This window comes from Dromaius novaehollandiae, chromosome 1 (genome assembly GCF_036370855.1).
Source record: "Dromaius novaehollandiae isolate bDroNov1 chromosome 1, bDroNov1.hap1, whole genome shotgun sequence".
Classification (NCBI taxonomy): domain Eukaryota; kingdom Metazoa; phylum Chordata; class Aves; order Casuariiformes; family Dromaiidae; genus Dromaius; species Dromaius novaehollandiae.
The window spans coordinates 174,893,814-174,912,875 of NC_088098.1; the positions used below are offsets into that span (position 1 = coordinate 174,893,814).

Sequence of the window (19,062 nt, forward strand, 5' to 3'; positions counted from 1 at the left end):
ATGTACAGTATTTTCAATGCAATAGTATTTTCTTCAGTAAGTTCTTTAACATAAATAAAAATGCATCTGAAGGGCAATTATAATCACTCATTGTTCTTTCACTCAGGAGCAGTTAACAGCTAAGACATAGATGAAAATTTAAGACTAACTTTCCCCATAGGCAGCACTCATTTGGAGAGTGCTTTCTTTTCGAGAGCCTGGCTATCCATCAGTGCTACTTTTATGGCTGCACAACTCTAGAAGTATCTATATTGCTCCATTCCTCAGTGTAACTCAGTCCCTTTTCTGGAGTCAATGAACATGGTAACGCAAGGTACCTGACAAAATGGGAAATTTAACTGTAACTTTCAGAGTTCCTCTTTAGCAGTAGAACTGCTCAACTGTTCATCATCTCTAAAGGGAATCTGTGATACCTGCTGTGACAGGACTCTGGTTAGCCAGAGCTGAGAGGTAATGAAAGCTGCCTTTCTTGAAATGCACACACCAAAACCCAGAAATTTTCTATCTCTGAAGCTGTATTGTATGAGAGTACAAACTAACAAATTGGAATAAGTTAACTCTAAATACATAGAGTAAACTTGGATTCACCTATTTTACCTGACCAGACAAAATTAAAACATTTGCAAACAAATCTCTTGCCTGCCTTTCCCTCCCTGCTCCTCCCTTGCAAGAGTAAGCATCTCTCTCGTTTTGCTTTCTACTCCAGTAGCTTTCAGTGTCTCCAAGCATTTACCAAACCCACTTGATCTTTGCTACGTCAGGAGGAACTTTTCTTTCTTTACATCACCTCTGAAGTTTGGATATGTCCCCTGATACAAGCAGCCCCCAGGTCTGGTGGTTGTTCCAGGTCATGTTGGTGCCCATATGTCCCCCTCGCTCCCTTTCTCAATTTCTACTTGTGTCATGGTCCCTGCACAGACTCAGTTATTCCCACAGAAAGTGCCGTCCTTACTTCCCTTTGGAGGCAGAGACCAGGACAACAAAGGCAAGTAGCCTTCCTTTCTGCTCTCCTTTCCTTTTCTGTCTCTTTTTTTCACAAAACATACTATCATATGTATACTCTAAACTGTGGATGGACAAAATAATCCTGCCATTCATCATACATTTCTTGATCTTCAGCTGTTAGTAAGACCTGAGAGCATGTGGCTTTTCCAAAACATCTAACTTCAAAGGAAGGTACTAAGTCCACCTAACATCAGCCGCCCAAAAGTTAGTTGTCTATTTGAAGTTACTTGTAGAGGCTTTGCTACATGTAATGTGGAGAAAAGGCATCTTCAGAGATTAACACTGATGTTGAACTGAGTCAGAAGTCAAGGCAACTGGCCTGTTTCAGATGCCTAGCTTCTAGTTGACTGAAGTTATGTGAATCCCAACCTGATATCTCTAGATGTACAGCCAAAATCAAAGATTACTCTTGATATTTTACTGTAAAATTTACTTTTAAATCTGCTATATTGTTTAAAGCAGATGTTCCCCATACTGTCCTCTTCCCTTTCTAAGGCAGCCAAAATACTTAAGGGTAAAATGAGTTCTTGATAAATACTATATATAGTGGTTGAAGTCTGCAAAAGGCATCTGTATAGTATGTGTGTATTCACACATTTGCATGCAGTTGAAAATGTTTGTGTATATCTGTCGTACCACTAGATGACTTTGCAAATCCATCATCTGATTTGTGAGCCTAGGAGAAAACTGTGCCATCCAGTATAAGCGAATAGATGTGTTGTACACCCTAATGTTGTTCCGGGACAAGATTAATTTCAGCATACTCATATTAATCCATTATATGTCTCTTTCCAGCACAAATGGACCCCCGAGGCCTATCTCCCAGACAAATTAAAAGTGACAGTGATGATGACGACCTGCCAAATGTGACCTTAGATAGCGTTAATGAAACTGGATCTACAGCGCTCTCCATAGCCAGAGCAGTACAAGAGTAAGTATCACATTCTCTGAGCGAGATAAGTATTGCCAAGGTGTTCGCTGACTGGTGGAAACACCAGTCATCAGCTGCTCTGCAGAGGTGTCATCCCAGCTGCGAGCCGGCATACCTGCCAGCATCTTTTCTGTTTAGCTTCATTCCCTTTAGGAAGAGATTGCTGGCTCGCTGTCCTCTGATTCTCTTCCTACGTCTTTCTCTCCTCCCTAATTGTTAGATGAAGTTCCAAAGCAAAGTCAGTTCTTCCTCTTTATTTGCTGGCAAATTTTGCAGTGTTCATATTTGCTGCAAAGGGAGATTTTGTTAAACCTTTCACTGAAAGAAACTGAACCTTTTTCTTGACTGAAAGCAGCATCAAGAATTTTCTTTGAGTTGCTGTCAAGTGGGAACTCCCCACATTTTTCCTGAAGAATAGCATAATTGAAAGGAAATTAGTAAGGGACTTTGAGCAGTTTTTCCATTACTGTTATTTTTCTCTGTACTTTAACTTACTGGAAAAACAAACAGTAAGTTATTAATTTAGCTTTGTTATTATTTGTTTAAAAAAAGAAGTTCATCATGAACATTAGTAATGCTGTAGATGCATAAGCTTGCCCAGTCACTTTATCAGCTGGAGGGGAGCCAACTGTGAGGTAAATAAGTATTAATATCCCCATTTTATAGGTGAGGAAAATGAGGTTATGTGTAAGGGTCACCCTGTAAGTCTGAAGTAGAGCTGGAAATAGATGTAGAGCCTCGAGGCATTAAGCTTGTGCTAGACTCACAGAACATATGTTTATATGAATGGTTCAAAATACGGGCATTCTGGACACTTTATTAAAAAGGAAGGGATATAAAAGGCCATTAGACATTGTTATTATGTAACTTATTATGAATGCATTTTATATGTCTTAACCTGATACCTTAAAGCACTTACTGATTTGTTTTCTTTTCCTGACTATCAATAGCCAAAAGCACTGATGTTTCCATAGCAGTGCTCTATTTGCTGAGAGAAAACTAAGCTGTATTTGAGGAGAAACTACTTTTTCGCATTGGTCAGGCAGCTGGGATACGTTTGATGCATTGTCTTCCTGAGCTATTCCTTACATTATCCCTTTCCCACCCTTTCAAAAAAGAAAAAGAAGGAAGATGTGGTATTGTGGGGGAGAGAGCTGGCAACTTCAATGCTGTAGTGCAGACACCAAGAGCTGAGAGCCCGTAGAAGCATCCGGCCACACTGCCTCTCTGGAGCAGTCTGTCTCTCGCATCTCAGGGGAAGGATGGCTTTCACCAGCCACTCATTAATTCACCTTCTGGTCCAGTGCCAAAACGATGAGCCCCAAACGTGTATTCCAGATCGGCAGAGAGGGAGTTCTTCATGGACAAGCCAAGGTGTTAGCTCTCACTTTAATTAGTACGCTTTGGTCTGACTATGAAAAAGGATGGAGAAGATTTTTCACTGGTGACAGCATCGCTTGATTGACAGGCCTAGCACATATTTTAAAATTGCTAGTTACAACACCAGGACCTAAAGTGCTAACTACTTTTATTCTCAGTTTGTACCACACATAGTAAGCCAGAAAAAAAAAATCGTGCACTAAGTAGTTCTGTCTAATTAATGAGAAGAGGAGGCATAGGGAGCTAACAAATACTTTTAATACATGACTGGCAGGCATATATTGTTTTCTGTGATTGATATTACTTGAATATTTAGAGAATTGGTCAAAGCATGAAAAGCTTTTTTGTAATACTACATTCCACAATTTGTGAAGGAACGCGTACCGAATATTACTTGGCTGGTTCTGGAGTTTAAGAATTAGGTTAAGAAATTTAATAATCTAACATCAACTCATCCTTGTTACAGGTTTTATTTAAACAGTAATCTGTTAGTTTATTTCAAAAGCCCCATTAGGAAAATCTAATTTGACTGTGATCTGCGATTTGTCTTTTCTTTACTTCATTCTCAGTCACAGATACCCCATGAACAGCTGCTGAGCTGAAAAGAAACATTAGCACATTATACCAACTCTGCTCAATCCGTTTCTTTCCTGGTCTATAATAGCATGCCTTACAGGCTCCATTTTGTATAATTTAGGCGTCTAATATGTACCTTAATATTAGCTGTTTAGCAAAGCAATCCACCTAAAATTAAAGCCTGCATTTGAAGTACAGTCATTGCAGAGAAGAAAGTGCACTTGAAACCTTCCAAAGGGAGATCCTGTGTGCTTTACTTAAGCATCTAAGCTTAGCAGACAGGAATTTCCTCTGAAGTCACTGAAATGCATCTGCCATTGTATTGAAAATTCAGGCAGTGTAGGTGCATGCATAAAAGGACTGCTTCGGTAGGTGATAAAGCTTAGTTATAAGCTAAGTGTCCAAGGTAGGCAGGCTGGACCTCACAGTCTATAAGACCATCCCATTGAATGTGTTCTTTCTTAAGTGAGCTTGTAAGCTTTTTCTTGTGAATAGTTCTGCAGTTAACAACAAAAAACAACTTGTTACTGAAAGGGAATCTTCTCTTCTTATGAGATAATGGCTTGGAAGTACAGCATGGCACCTCCAAAAGCGTGGCAGCATCCTTTCCTTCATTTTGAACTGCTGTTGTGCAATCTTGTTTTTTTGTAAACAAAATACCAAGACTAGTTTGTGCATGTTAGTGGCAGGTGCAAGACAACAGTTGACCTTTTTGTGATGGATTTTCAGACATAGTTTAAATTATCCAGCATAAGGATTTTACACAGCTATATATATAAAAAAATAAAATATAATGTATATAAATATAAATATATCACTACTGCCACCTAAGCACTGAGAGTAGAAAGGAATTTGAGCCCCTGTGGACAGTATTTCCCTTTGGTCAGTTCATACAGCTCCCTGTGCAAGGTGGGGGGCTCTGGGACTTGTCTTGTGGACGCCCCGACTCTCTCCGTGTTCTCTCTATGGGGACTCTTGGTGTGGGGTTCATCTCACCTAAATAGACATCTGCAATGTAGATACCTGCATCTGAGCTAGTTCTCTAGCCTCCCTGCATACCGAATGGATAGCAGTTGGCATGTACAGGTGGTAATTCTTTTGGTCTATTCTAGCTGTCTAATTTAGAGAGAGAGTCAAGCCCATGGGTGCCTGTTCCTCACCATTGACTATAGGTGGTCCAGACAGCTCTCCAAGACATACGTGTCAGCACTGTAGATCTCCAACGTTAGGTGAGATGGCTCCAGCATTTTGGATACCTTTTCAGGAATCAGCATGCCTAGAAGTTGAGATTGATAGGCGTATGTTGAATGCACCAACATCTGTCTTTAAATCTACCAGGTGGGGTTCCAACATCAAAGTTTTAACAGCAAGCTGAAGAAACTAACTAATCAGTAGTTTGGAGGGGGGGGAGTTCTTAGTATAGCAATATTTTAGATTTGTTGTCTTGGAAATTACCCTTACATGGTTGGGTCACAGAACAGTTTGGAATACCTGTATGAAAACTGTGTTTTTCATGTCTTCTAAAAACTGGAATGTATCTTCCTGTCTTGCTGCTTTGTTTCAGGTTCACCATAGTTTTACACGAAAAGAATTCTTACCACTAAAAATTCTGGCAATCGAATACCAAAAGTTGTCTGTTTGGTATTAGTTCATATTTACTTGAACAGAATAGAATTTGTTTGCATATTTGTAAAATAACCAAGTATGACTGTTTTCTGAGGGAAATTGCCTTCTTGCCTGTTAGCTTTATATTGGCTGAGCATCCAGGGTTTTTAGTACTTCTTTTGGATAGGTTTTCATAGTCGTTCTTCAGCTCAACAAACTCAATCAATAGTATGAAGTTATAAATAAAGTTGTTATTTGAAAAAAGATACTTCAGTAAAATTTCTTTATGTGAGTGTGTTGCTTTATGGCACTTACTATTCACTGCTGTAATATAGACTAAGAATAATTTATTAATCTCTGATAATTTGTTCTGGCTGATAATAAATTTTGCAGCAATATGCAGCTTTTAATGGACTTTGCACTGTAAACACCATCTCATCCTTTTTGTAGCATGTTCTACGAACTCATTTTGACATACAACTCTGACAAAGAGCAGATTACCCACTATGTTTCTGACAACACTGATGCTTATTACACAGCAAAATAGCGTCATGCATTCAGAGTCAAATCTCAAGTATGCTCTAGAAGCATATCTTGATGAAGTCAAGGGAAGAGAAAGCATTAGTCAAGCCCTGGAAGACCAGTAAAACTTTTTAAGGTCCCCCTTGGAGGCAGCATGCTATTCCCTCAGCCTGGCAGCCATCCTACCCCTAAGTAGCCTCGATGCAGTGGGGCTCAGGGTACCCCCAGAGGCTTTCACCATGGTACAGAGTAATGCAAACCCTGAGCAAGGTGTTCATCTCCCCATTACCCAGCATGCTTGCACAATAAAATGGCATTATTTTACAGTGTGCATCTCTCTTCCCCCTGAAAACACATGACATATGATCTCCTACCTGCCGAGGCTGAGGACAGGAGTGGGAGAGGCAGAGGGGTGATTTTTAGCATGCATTTGTGATGAGTACATTGGTAAAAATCCAAAGATATGGAAATTCCTCTTTTTCTCTAGACTCTTTTCTCTTTAGTGAATGTAGGCAATCCAAAGAGTTAAAGAGGAGGGAACCCCTTTGATGAAGGCATTTTTTGCTTCAAATAATGACAAAGAGAAGATGGAGTGTGCATATAAACTGATGATGCTTGAGGTAGGTCGTTGTTTTTCTGGAATGATGGAGTCACAGAAAATTCAGTGAGGAAATCCTGAATATTTGTAGTTATAGACACAGTGAAGTCATAGAAAGTTGATTTGGCATTTGGATGTGACTGTGATGACCTGTAGCATGCTACTCTTCCTTGCATGGGGCTGGATGCTGCTGAGTGCTTAGGTGTATGAAAATGAGTTTAGGGGCTTTGTCTCAACTCCCTTCTCTTTGGCTATGTTATGTGATTGACGTAATGATGCTAATGTGATCACCTTACTTCATTTTTAAATATTGCTGATTTTTATTACCGTAATACAGTGGAAGGTAGTTTTTAATATTTCACTAGTGAGAAGGAAATTCCACAGCTGATAGACAGCATAGCTTCAGTACCAGTTTACTCTTAAACTGGTATGTAGTTTTCAAGTGTGGATTTTTCTCCGTATTTCTCTTTTTTTCTGCCTCTTCGTCTTCAGTATAAATCAATTTCTGCAGCTGATTTTTACCTCTTGAAATTTATAACTGTGTTCCTATCAGCCATTCATTTTCTGCACTTACTTTGACTGTTTTTCTGCTTCAGTGGCAATCATTACTACCATTGTGCTATTCATTATAGAGAACTTTCACCTCTTTTTTTTTTTCTTCTCTGCTTACAGACAAAATACTTTGTCCTGAGTCTCTGAGAAACATAAGCGAGAGTGTTTTGGCAGTATTTGTGTGAACTTTGCTTCTCACTCTGCTGGTACATCCGCCCTCTGTGAACAAGTGCTCATTTTAAAACTGGCACGCAGTCGGATAGTGATTTTACAGATGGAGAATGGAGTGGTGCTGGTCCAGAATTTCTCAATAAAACATTTTTCATTGGAAAATGCTGATGTGTCTAAAGCAAAATCATGTGAATTTATGAATTTCAATTAGACTTTTGTCATGAAGATTTCCCAAATTTGGGATGTGTTTTCTTGATCAAAATAAGTCAGAGAACAGAAGATAGTGTGGTTGCTACAGCCCTCGCGCGGGACACTCAAGCCCCATGGACGGGAAAAATTGACCTGGGAGATCCCCACCCTCCTAGGAGTATTGGTTGTGGCACAGGCTGTCATGCCATGGGGAGTTTTCTCAGTCTTGCGGAAAGTCACTGGACAAATTGCACTGACTGGTTTTCAACTTTAATGGGGAGAGAGAGATTGTGCACCTACGGATGCAAGTGAAACACACTGCTGACGTAGAGCTCAGTAAGGAAGGTGATCATCTCTATTATGAGCGATGTCCCCACTATATGGTTATTTCAAGGATGCTTTTTGTTCTAGTTTTATTTTATTTTTTTCATCAAAATTTCTGATAGACTCAGATGTGTATCCTGTGGCAGAAGAGAAGGGGACTGTGCAGTGAAAAATACTTTGAGTTGAAAGTTGGCTAATTACCCAAGCGCACCATGGAGTCGACACGTTTGTACTGTGTCTCGACTAGTTTAGAGAACCTTTGGGCAGTGCTGGATTGTGCAATTTGGACATCCCCTTGCAACACGGTGTATCTCTTGTAATTTAAGCTATCTAAAAGTTAGGCTCAAGTCTTTTGGACTTCTAGGTCCAATTACCTCTTCTGCTGTGATCATCTACCTTTTGGAGGTGCCTGTTTTTCCCCACTGGTTAAAAGCCTGGGCAAACAGCTTAGGGAGAATAATTAACTTTAAGATTACTGAAGTTATATATGAGGAATCCCACTCAACATGATTTTCTAAAGCCACACTGAATGTCTGTGCCTCAAGAAGAAACTGAACCCGCTACATCTAAAGTTTGCGTCTATGCCACTACTGTAGTGTATGATACCCTGTACTTACATGCAGTTCAGATACTGACTGCTTATATAGTGCATTTATATGGCGCTCAGCAAACTTTCTTCTACTAGAATTTGATTTTTTAGAATCCTCTGTCTGTATATAAAAATGAATATGCCTAAAGCAGCACTGAAGGCTTCTGCTGCAAGAGCTTGAAAACCCTACATGTCTGTTCAGAATGGCTTTTTGGGCACTAAGTGTGAGTCTTTAGTTCCAGTAATCCAAATGGACATCTATATTATTGTAAGAAGGATCTTTTTTTTTTTTTTTTGCATAGGCAACATTTTACAAACCAAAATTAGTTTAATAATTTGACAGGCTGAGCAATACAATCAAAAGATGTCCTTCTGTACATGCACAGAGATTGCAGGGTTTTGGTGCGCAAATTTGCCTGTGTATATCACAGAGCCACTTGCCAGGATAACAGATTTCCCATCAGCCAGCGATCATTATGAACACTGCCAGGTGGACTGAAATTGTAAATCAGAAGCAGCTTGTACGAAGAAATGGACATAACTGCCTGTTTTGTAAGGATAGTATTGCTTAAATGACAGTGTATTAGGAAATAGGGGCTTTGTCAAATTGTTCCCTGAAGAAAGCTAATTTTAAAAATAAAAATGCTTTTAGCTTGGTCTACACAAAATTATTTTTTCCTATCTCTGCTTGTAATAGTAAATTACCAATGACTGTTGAATAAATTAGGCTAGAGCAAGGAAACATTGCCATTTAGAGTATTTGTTCTGTTCTTTTGAATCACTTGAAAGTGCTCAGCATTACAGTTCAATACATATTTTACCATACCATTACCCAGAGTAATATTTTCCTTTTAAGAAAAATATTTAAATTAAGTGCAAAATAAGCTGGAATAACCAAGGATTCCTGGCTCTGTTAAAGTCCGTAGGAGTTCTGCCATTAACTTCGTCAGGTCCAACGGTTAACCCTAAAGCTGTAACAGAAATCTGGATGCTAAAAAAAAAAAAAAAAAAAAAAAAAAAAAAGGAACTGAACACTTAATTCAGGAACCAGTATGGTGCAGCAAGAGGTATTTGTAGCACATACAGGTTCATAGATGCCTTTCTGTATGTCTCGTTCATTACCTTTATCCATTGCAAACGACATAAACTTTCAAAGATCTTGTTTCCCAGCTTTAGTTCAGTATCTATATTTAATTGTCTTCTATAATTATCTTTGCAAACATAGATTAGAATCATTAATTCATTTTAATTTTAGTCTAACAAGTGCCAATCATTTCAGGTTAGTTATCAAACTTTGTCATTGTTGAATTTTAAATTACTAAACATGTTTCCATAAATGTACCTTGGAATAAAATCCCCCCAAACAATAGAGTATGATTTATAATTCCTATAACACTTTTCAGAGTGCTTTGCAAATATTAACTAATTAAATTGTACAGGTCCCCTGTGTGTTCAAAATTATACTTATCCGCAGGTTAGTGCCTTGCTCAAGGCCACACAGCAAAGCAGCGGGTGAGATGGGATCAGGAACGTCTGTCTTCTAGTCCCACACTTAATCCTCTACATCGTGTTGCTCCAGAGTGAAGCTCTAGTCATTAGCGTTCAGATATGTGAAATGCATTTTATTGATAGGGAGGGAGGCACTGTGTAATTGCTTCAAGAGCATGTCACCGAAGTATGAATTATAAATAATATTATGCATTACTGCTACCCAGGTAGCAGTTTGTGCCCCTATTTGGCAGTAGTTTCCCCAGTGATTCATTATTCAGCTTTTTCTGTGTTTTGTTTCTAAATCAGCACAGAAAGCTGAGGCAGAGCTGCTTGCATTAAGAAAATCAGAGCTGTGGCAAGTACTCAGTGATGTGGATTAGACAACAGAACACTGCCAGGAAAAGCCACAATAAAACTACCTCAGCGCACTGCTACCTTGACTTACTGATAAGAAAAAGAAAGAGTATTATCCTCTGCTGTCACTTGAGCCAAAATTACTTCTTTTTTCATTATCTAGATCAGATAAGTTTTTATCTTTCCTTCTCCATATGGCAGTTTGTGTGATTTTGTGACAGACAAACATGCAGCACAATTAATTCTTAATACCAGTGCTTATACTGATGTATGGAAAAATGTTTCCTGACTGTTCAGATCAATGCATGCAGCAACACAAAAAAGCCATGTAGGTCACAAATACATAAATTGCATGTAAAGGAGGGCACTAATAAGAGGGGGACACTGCTTGCTGAGTCATAATTGACTGAGCATGTGAATACGGGAATGTAAAAAAAAAAAAATCCAATTTTTTTTCTATTCTCCCTTTTCCTGCATGGCAGGTAAAGATTGTTTTAGGTTTTCCCCTATGTTAATTAAATCCTCTTTCACTAATAGTGACTCCACCATAACCTCATCTCTCACAGCAAATTCTCTTTAGGCTTCAGATAAAGTGAAAGGAGTGAAAGGACTTGCCTGGATGATGGATATGGAAGAGATTTTTGTGCTAAGCCCTAGTGACAATGAGGTGTCATTCTCTATGTGGATGCGGCTGAGGACCTGGCAGTAGTATTTTGGACTCATTAAGAGAGGGATAATTGGGGCTTAAAGAAGCCACACGTAAGTAGTTACTTGGGCCATGATGAAAGAAATTGAAGGCTGAAATACAATTCCAGTAGGCCAATGGTTGAGATAGCATCAATCGTGAGGTGTGTCAGAAGTAACGATAGTCACAGGTTTCGGGGTGAGGCTGAACGCCTTCATCATTATAGTCATGATGAAGGTCTAGGTAAGATTTTTATTTACTTACCCTTCTGGGATATGCTGAGCTGGCACGGGATGCAGTGCTGCAAGGAAATGTGAAAACTGAGCAAGGCAGGAAATAAGGAGGACATTGATGCAGACAGGAGCAGGCAACAACAGCCAAGCCACCCTTGCTTGGCATGTAGCCTTTGCTCAGCTCAGCTGGTGGGGAGTGGGCTTACTGGTACAGAGATCAACTCTGTCTTGAAGATTGTTCATCCTGAGCCTTGTCTGTGGTGTCTGCTTCTGGCAGAAATACACAGTGTTGTAAACAGAGCCCAAAAAATGAAATAATCTGGAAATGAGTAGAACCTGCAAGCAGGCACAGGAATATTTGTATTTATATACTCCTTAAAAGTCAGCAGGAGTTTTGATCTTGTCAAAATATCTCCCTCAAGTATTTGCCTTAAAAAGATCATATTTAACACAGGCTTGGGATAGCGCATGATAAATCAGAGGCACACAGTGCTGTCAGATAGACAGATAACTTCACATACAAGTCACCCTGGTGTTTCTCTTAAGAATTGATAGCCCTAGCTATCCCTTTGTGATCAGTTGCCTATCAAGGCCAAAGAGTGAAACCATATATAAATCAGTTAACAGGAAGAACTGAAATAATGATGACTAAATACACAGAATTCTCAATCACAAATGTTTCAAAAGCAGAAGAACAGAATAATGTTACATAATAAATTCCTTGCTGAAAGTGCTTTATTCTCCTAAATTGGGTGCTTCCCTTTGCACTCAGCATTTCCACTTCCTCACTGTTTGCTCTCTGTATCAGCACATCATTTCACTGAGATTCTAAACCACTACTAGCACACAGTCAAAATAAAATGTGGTTTTCCGCTTGCTTCAGGATATATTCAAATCTTAATAATGCTCCCTACCAAGTACACACAGCTCTATAAAGGATATATACTTCGTATAATTAACATATTAATGTTAATGTACTGTATGGCAAACAGATACTGCTGTTCACATATGCTAATGCCGTGCTTGTAATACTGCATGTACTCAGAACAAAAATGAATCGTAATAACCCAGACGCTTGTGACAAGGTGCAGTTTGCCTACTTTGGGAGGCCCAATGGAAGTGTTTCATAAAATAGGTTTGGCTCCAGCAGAGTGATTCAGAGCACCTGTACTAGGCATCAACAGTCCCAAAGCATAGTCAACAGAGAGAGTTAAATGCTGAGGAAGCCAAACGTGCAGAGCAACCAGCTTCCTAGACCCAGCTCTGGCCAGCTGCTACGTACAAGACTATGGGTCATCTCTGCTCCCTCTGAAAGCTGAGCATCTGACCCATAGCTGTTTGTTAAAGCAAAGTTTGAAAAAAGCAGTTTACATTCCCATCTTTCCTTTGTAGAAGATGAGATATCAAATAGTGTCATTTAAGCTTACATGCTTCTACCTGTTTTAAAACACAGAGTACCCTGTCCTCTTCCAAATAGCATCAGAGGAGAGGAGTCAGTCTTTTAAAAATGTGACAGCTAGAGGCAGCAGTGGCATAGTCACCACCTCTGGCATTAAAAAGTAGTGTTTAGGATACTGACTCAGGAAGTTGGATACCTAAGTTAGCAAATTCTTGAACCACGAGGCTATGATGCAAAAGATACGCAGGAGTAGCCTTACCACCTCGTCGTCCTCCCTCTTCTTTTTCCTCCTTCACTTGTGTTTTAGATTTGGAAGTGACCATTACAGATGCCGTTTGTGCTGAATCTGTGTCGCCAGACGCATTCTAGCCATTTGCAGAGCAGAGACAAGTAAGGTTCAAGCCCCATTGGCAGGCGTAGACACCACTTCTCTTAGTTTATGGATCCCAGTAGAAGTTTGGTGGGAGGTAGGTGCTTAGCTTCCCAGACTGGATGCTTCTGTGCATGGGCAGGCACTGAAATGTCTGTGTTGACCTGAAGGGGTGGTTTGTCTTGGGACAACCGACAAGGTTGTTGTCAGCAGCTGTACAGTCCACCTCCACCGTACGGGTGTTTGATCTGCTTCTCAGTCCGTTCCTGATCCACCTCAGCTTACTGAATGGTATTTTAAAGTGCAGTTTACTCTGAAAGAGTGGTCGGTAAACTGTGTTTGCACTGCTCAGACCTCCAGGGAGTGAAATAGGGCAGCCAGCGATGGACCATAACACTTCAGCCACCTCAGGCTAAGCCATCTCCACATGTGAGCCACAGCCTTGGCTTTCAGGCCAAACAAAGGGGAAAACAAAGTTTCAGATGTTTTGGAGGTTAAGTGGAGGATGGGTTTTCTGAGTGTCTTCCACTTCAGTGCCCAGATACTATAGATTCTGACCAGAATTTTAGTTGTCTGCTAAATTTGCCATTAGCAAAAATTTAGCATGCGAATATTTATCATCCTCACCAACTATATTTTTGCCTGCCTTTTTGCTTATTTGTTAAAAAGGGACTTTTTTGAAAAGAATTACACGAAAATTAGAGTGATCATTTCTGAGTAATGTATCATTTCTTGTAGTAGCTTTAGGAATTGATATCTTTCCAACGAACTGATATGGAAGTGAATAATCAGTATTATGGTTTCCAGTTGCCATTTTTCCAGTATGTATTGATTTCAGTTGAAGGCTAATGGGGTGTGGGAGATTTTTGTCCCATTGCTCTTTAGTTATCTGCTGGTGTGACTGTGGAGTAAAACCTGTATCTAGTGAATTCATGGGACACTTGCCTTCTTTAAGAAGGAAGAGACTGTACAATAAGTGGAAAAAAGAGGATGGAAAAAAGCCAGCATCATGGATGTAGTGGATCTGATAACTTAGACTTTGTTATGAAAATTGTTCATATTCTGTTGTCATTTTAATAGCAGATTTCTGTCATTATCAGAATTTTATCACTTAATGAAGGCAAAATCAAACAGAAGAGAAAACTACTTACTGAACATTTCTGACAAGGAAACTTGAGAGGTTTTAAAGATGTGATGCAAAATCTTGGAAAAAAATAGATTATTTTTTAAATATTGCGATGTAAAATCCACCAGTCCACAGGTTTCCAAGGGCCAAAGGACAGTGCAATTATATAAAGCAAGAGAAATTACTTTGAAATTTTCCTTTTTACTTCAAAAAATTACTATGCCAACCTGCCCATTTTGATTGATCACTGTCAAGGATCTTACAGGTTTCCAGCACAAATGCATTCAACTGCCAGTGTGCTAGAACATTTTTGTGATTTGTATTATTGTTATTATATTTTTACTAGTTTCTTGGGTGTTGGCTTCAGACTAATTTCATGGCATGTTTGAGGTCTCAACCACAGAGAGAAGGACTGAAGGAGGTTATTCATGAACTTGGCTTTCTACATTTTTTTTTAAATTTGGTGGAACTATTTCAGGAAACCAGATGTATAATGCTCCTTTTTTGAGCACGTGTAGATCAGAATTCTTCAGTGAAAAGGAATATTGCATGTATTCCAAATGACAACATAGGAGTTTATATAGCTATTATATAGTATATTGGTGGTGTTTGATACTCCAAATAATGTTCTAAAAGATTACGTATTTTCCCTGGAGTCTTCGTTTTAAAGAAAAAGTGTTAATGGCTAGGTTTTTCAGTGATGTGTTGGGAATAATATTACTTAAGCAGCAAAATGCTGAGAGTGGAAGTTCACTCCAGCTTTTATGCCCTCTTTGTGCAATGGCTGCCTGCTCTAAATTCTTGTTAACATTTTCTCCTTGGTCGATGATTATTTTTTAATGAGAAAATGTCATCCACCATGATTCAGAATTACCAGCAAGTGACACCTGGGCCCTTAAGCCTTGACTCTGCTCCCATGCAAACTGATGGCAGAACTCTTAATGATTTACTTAGTATTATTTTGGGCCTCTACAGAGTAATTTTGGTTTAACAAGGAATTTTGAGAGAATAGGAAAATTCGAAGTCCTTTCCACAGTGAGGCTATGTGCTTACTTGGCAGTAAGTGTTCCTCAAGTTTGTCTAAGTCCCCTACAATTGTTTGGGGTAACTTAAAATTCCTAATTGTCTGTGTTCAATTTCCAGAGAGAGCATGTGGGGCTGTGCCAGGTCAGCTGTTAACCCTTTTCGTTTTTTCAACTCCAGGTATGAAGCATTTTATTGTGTATTATATAATGTTCTGTTTTATTGACAAAGTCTAGTAGCAGTTCTTTTCAGCTTTCTTTCCCTCTGTGTCATGGCTGGGGCTGGGCAAGGCCTGAATTTGATTTTCGGGGCCAAGTGGGTGGTGGCGTGTGTTATGGGAAATCTTCCAAGTCTTCATAAATAAAATAGGAAAATAGAAAAAAGATTCTGTCTGATGTTTGAAAATGAGGTTAAAAATGTCCAAAATACCCTACTGAAATTAAATGTATGTCTCATTTTACATAAGACTTACAAAAATTAATGTTGGTCAACATAGTTTATGTTATAATGAGCTGTCAAATGCAGGAAAAGGTATTTGCAAATATCTCCTTGCTTTTTTTTCAAGGAGGCCAAAATTTACAAACCTACTGTGTAATGTGCCTAATAGGTGCCCTCCCTCAGAGTGCTAAGTTCACATTCAAGTCAAATGCAGCAAACACTGGAAGTCGTTAGGTGTCTCAGGTCCACTGCACGTGCACAGGCAGAAATGATGTCATATATGACAGAGTCAGTGTACCAATGCTGATAGGATTACTGTTTGTGTTGAATTAATTGCTCTTGCTTTATTGGATTTTAAAACAGCACGCAGTGAAATGTCAGCTCTTAGTGTGTGCTTGCTTGCTTGTTCGTCCTCCCCCCTTTGTTTGTTTTACAGATCCCTAAAAGGATTCCCGTGGAGTTGTGTTCACTGCTTAATAAGTGTGAACCCATCACTTCACTACCTTACTTACTTTTGGTAATCCATGGACCCTCAATCTGTGGAGTACAGAAGTAAAAACAACTTCATATGTTCTGTATAAGCAAATAAGTGGCAGAAAAAATCTAATTCTTCATTTTTATAAGTAGATCTAAGCTTCATAAGAAAATTAAGAAGATGGAATGCTTGAAAGCAGTTGCACTTTGAAATTGCTAATGAACAGTCAAATACAGAAATCATTCCTCAAATCTACTCGTATCTCCAATTTGCAGTTAATTGCATTATAACAGGGATATTTATATTAAAAATTTGCAGAATCTTATTACTCAGATATTTTCAAAGTAGCAACAGCAACTTCTTTGTTGAGGCCAATACGAAGCTTTTAATGTTTGCTTGTCAACAAAAGTGTTACATTATTAACAGAATTTGAGAATTCGAGGCATTGAGAATACATGTTTAAAAACATACTTAGGATTTTCTTCAATCTAATTGAAAACATCAGTGCAATTTTAGAAGTGATTCTTTCTTTGAAAAAGATCCCACTGATTTCCAATAGCTTTGTCTTTCTAAAATAAATACGTATTTCTGATACAATTTTTGACTGAAGCTCCTTTCACTGTAATAGAAGCAATATTTGCTATAATTAGCAATTCTGTTAGATTCTGTTGTACAGGAAAACTTTTTATGAGGGAGGGTTATGCTGTCAATTAAAAAAAAATGTTTATGAATTTATGCTTATCACTGCGACATTGTAGCCTGTGTATTATTGAATACATAGGCCCCATCCATAACAGTGAATATGAAATCCTACTAATAAGACTCCTTGAACAGCATGCATGGGTTATATGTAGGTGAGGAAGGCATGATTCATCTCCTGTACTGCTTGTGCAACACTAGACGTTTGTTGGCTCTGAGCAGAGTGAGATGAGACTGTAACGTAATATTTTCGTGAGGCAAGTAATTGCTAATACAACCAGAAACTTTGGAGAGGAGTACAGGGTCTTCTCTATCTTTTTAAAATAATGGACCAAATTGTTCAAGAAAGTCACATCTGTTAAACCTCACTTAGGCCATGAGGACCTATCTCTAGAGTGTAAGATGGAAATGATGCCAAAGAGATAAATATTTAAGTCAGTGGATCGTTTGAAGTTATGAATTCATATGCTTCACTTAAAACTATTCACATTGCTAGGAGAATTTATCACAGCTGGTCTTGCTTCTTGGAGTGTGGAGCTATTACAGTTTAGAAACAATAACTGCTTATCAGAAATGAACTCTGTTACAATTAAATGCAGCTTTATGACTGTATATATTTCATTTGAATGAAATTTCATGCATCCCCAGTTTGGGTTTCTTCAATTTTGTATTACTTAAGTTATGTTTTTCCATTAAATTTGAAGAAAGTTATTTTTCTGTTAAATTACGCTTAAAATTATAATATTCCAATTATGAAAGTGCAAAAACTTTCCTAGATGTTTGATTTTCTTTGTGATGGAGGGAAGACAGAATGGATCACAAAGTCCTGGAGAAACATTTTTTGTAGGTGCCTTCCCCCTCTTTATATTGTGCTCATGAAAGCTACTAAAGGCTGTAAGTTTTTCTCAAATTAATCCTTCCATTCTATAATTAAGTGGAAGCAAACGTATTAGTCTCATTCAATATAAAAAATGCATTTATTTACATTACAAATTAGTCACCAATGATAGAATCCTGTTGATATATACTGTGCTTAGAATTTTCACCTAAAATTTAAGAGCCCATGGAACTCTTTTCCTGAGTGATTATATTTTAGTGTAAATGGGTGCTTTCGAGAGATCTTATCTGAGGTGCCTAGGACTAGGTAAACAGGATGTGTATCCAGAAGTCTTTAGAGGCACCTGCTTATCTCAGATATTCGTGCAGTATATGTAGACATTTACATTGGGAAGATTGGTTCACTAGATAGCTAAAGTTTAGGTGCAAGTTCAGTGCCTAAATTAGCATACTAATCCCACATACATCTTCTGCATCTGCTGACCTCCTGGCCAGAGGCCTGGGCTGTTGCTCCAGTTCATACATGTCAACTGTTCTTTTCCTGTAAAATGTTGAGCATTTCACGTTTTGTCCATGCAGCCTCTCCTGATCCAATTTCACTGGTGATGAAGTGATACTATGTGTGAATTTCAGAGGTTGGCATGCACAGTGTGCTCCTTCACCCTTGGTGTCTTGCAGACGGTACTGCTTTTGCTCCCATATAATTTATCCCTGTTCTTCTTTTTAACACCTCATTCCACAGATCTGGCCAGATGGGAGATGTTTGGCAGCTGGAGGACCCAGATGCCAAATTCTGGAATATAGATTTCCTGCATTGGCATGTGGGTTCATTGCTGGCTTTTTGGCTTGCATCTCTGCTAGCTTTTTGGCTAGATCTCTAGCTGGCAGCTGTAGCACTGCCTCTGGGGCTATGTTAGGGTCAAGCTGCTATAGAGCTGGATGACTTTCCTGATCTGAATTACCCTGCCGTACACTGTTTTCACCATAGTTTGCTTTGACTTCTCTACTGTTCAAAGACAAACGTTTGCACTTTTGTGTGTTATTTCTGCCATATTTAAGACTAACTAAATGTAGTAGTTCTCATTTGTCACCAGTTTAAAAAAAAATAAGCCTTGCAAATTACACTGTTTCATTTGCTAGGATTCCCATTAAGTCATTAGGAATGTACGGCCGAAGTCTGTACTTGCAATTCAAGTTCAGGACCAAATTTTGACTACAGAACACAGGCTTTGAAAAAAAAATTCTCTTACATATAAACTTTGATTATTTTCAACCATGAGTGAATCAAGCCTCTGTGAAATAGAAAAAATGATGCATTTGGGGAGACAATCTGGATCATTTTTAAGGGAAAAGGATAAAGAATAATTTGATGATAATAAATAGGATGTTACTGATAATAATTAGAAGCAGTGACAGCAAAAAATGCTTGATCTTCTTATTGCCTGATTGGAATGTCCTCATTACATACTTTTGTTTTACCTGAGGTTTCT

The 19,062-nt window shown here is 38.7% G+C and overlaps 1 protein-coding gene across 7 annotated transcripts in view; it reads left to right on the forward strand.

Annotated features, from left to right (window-relative positions):
• The window catches only part of KLF12 (KLF transcription factor 12), a 261,300-nt gene that overhangs the window by 178,637 nt on the left and 63,601 nt on the right, over window positions 1-19,062 (forward strand). For 6 of the 7 annotated variants that reach the window (XM_064504763.1, XM_064504759.1, XM_064504758.1 and 3 more), the window contains 2 exons: window positions 1,801-1,936; window positions 15,244-15,303. In XM_064504763.1, coding sequence (XP_064360833.1) covers window positions 1,801-1,936; window positions 15,244-15,303 — 196 coding nt within the window. The remainder of the gene's footprint in view (window positions 1-1,800; window positions 1,937-15,243; window positions 15,304-19,062) is intronic. The other variant, XM_064504761.1, reaches the window with a different exon arrangement.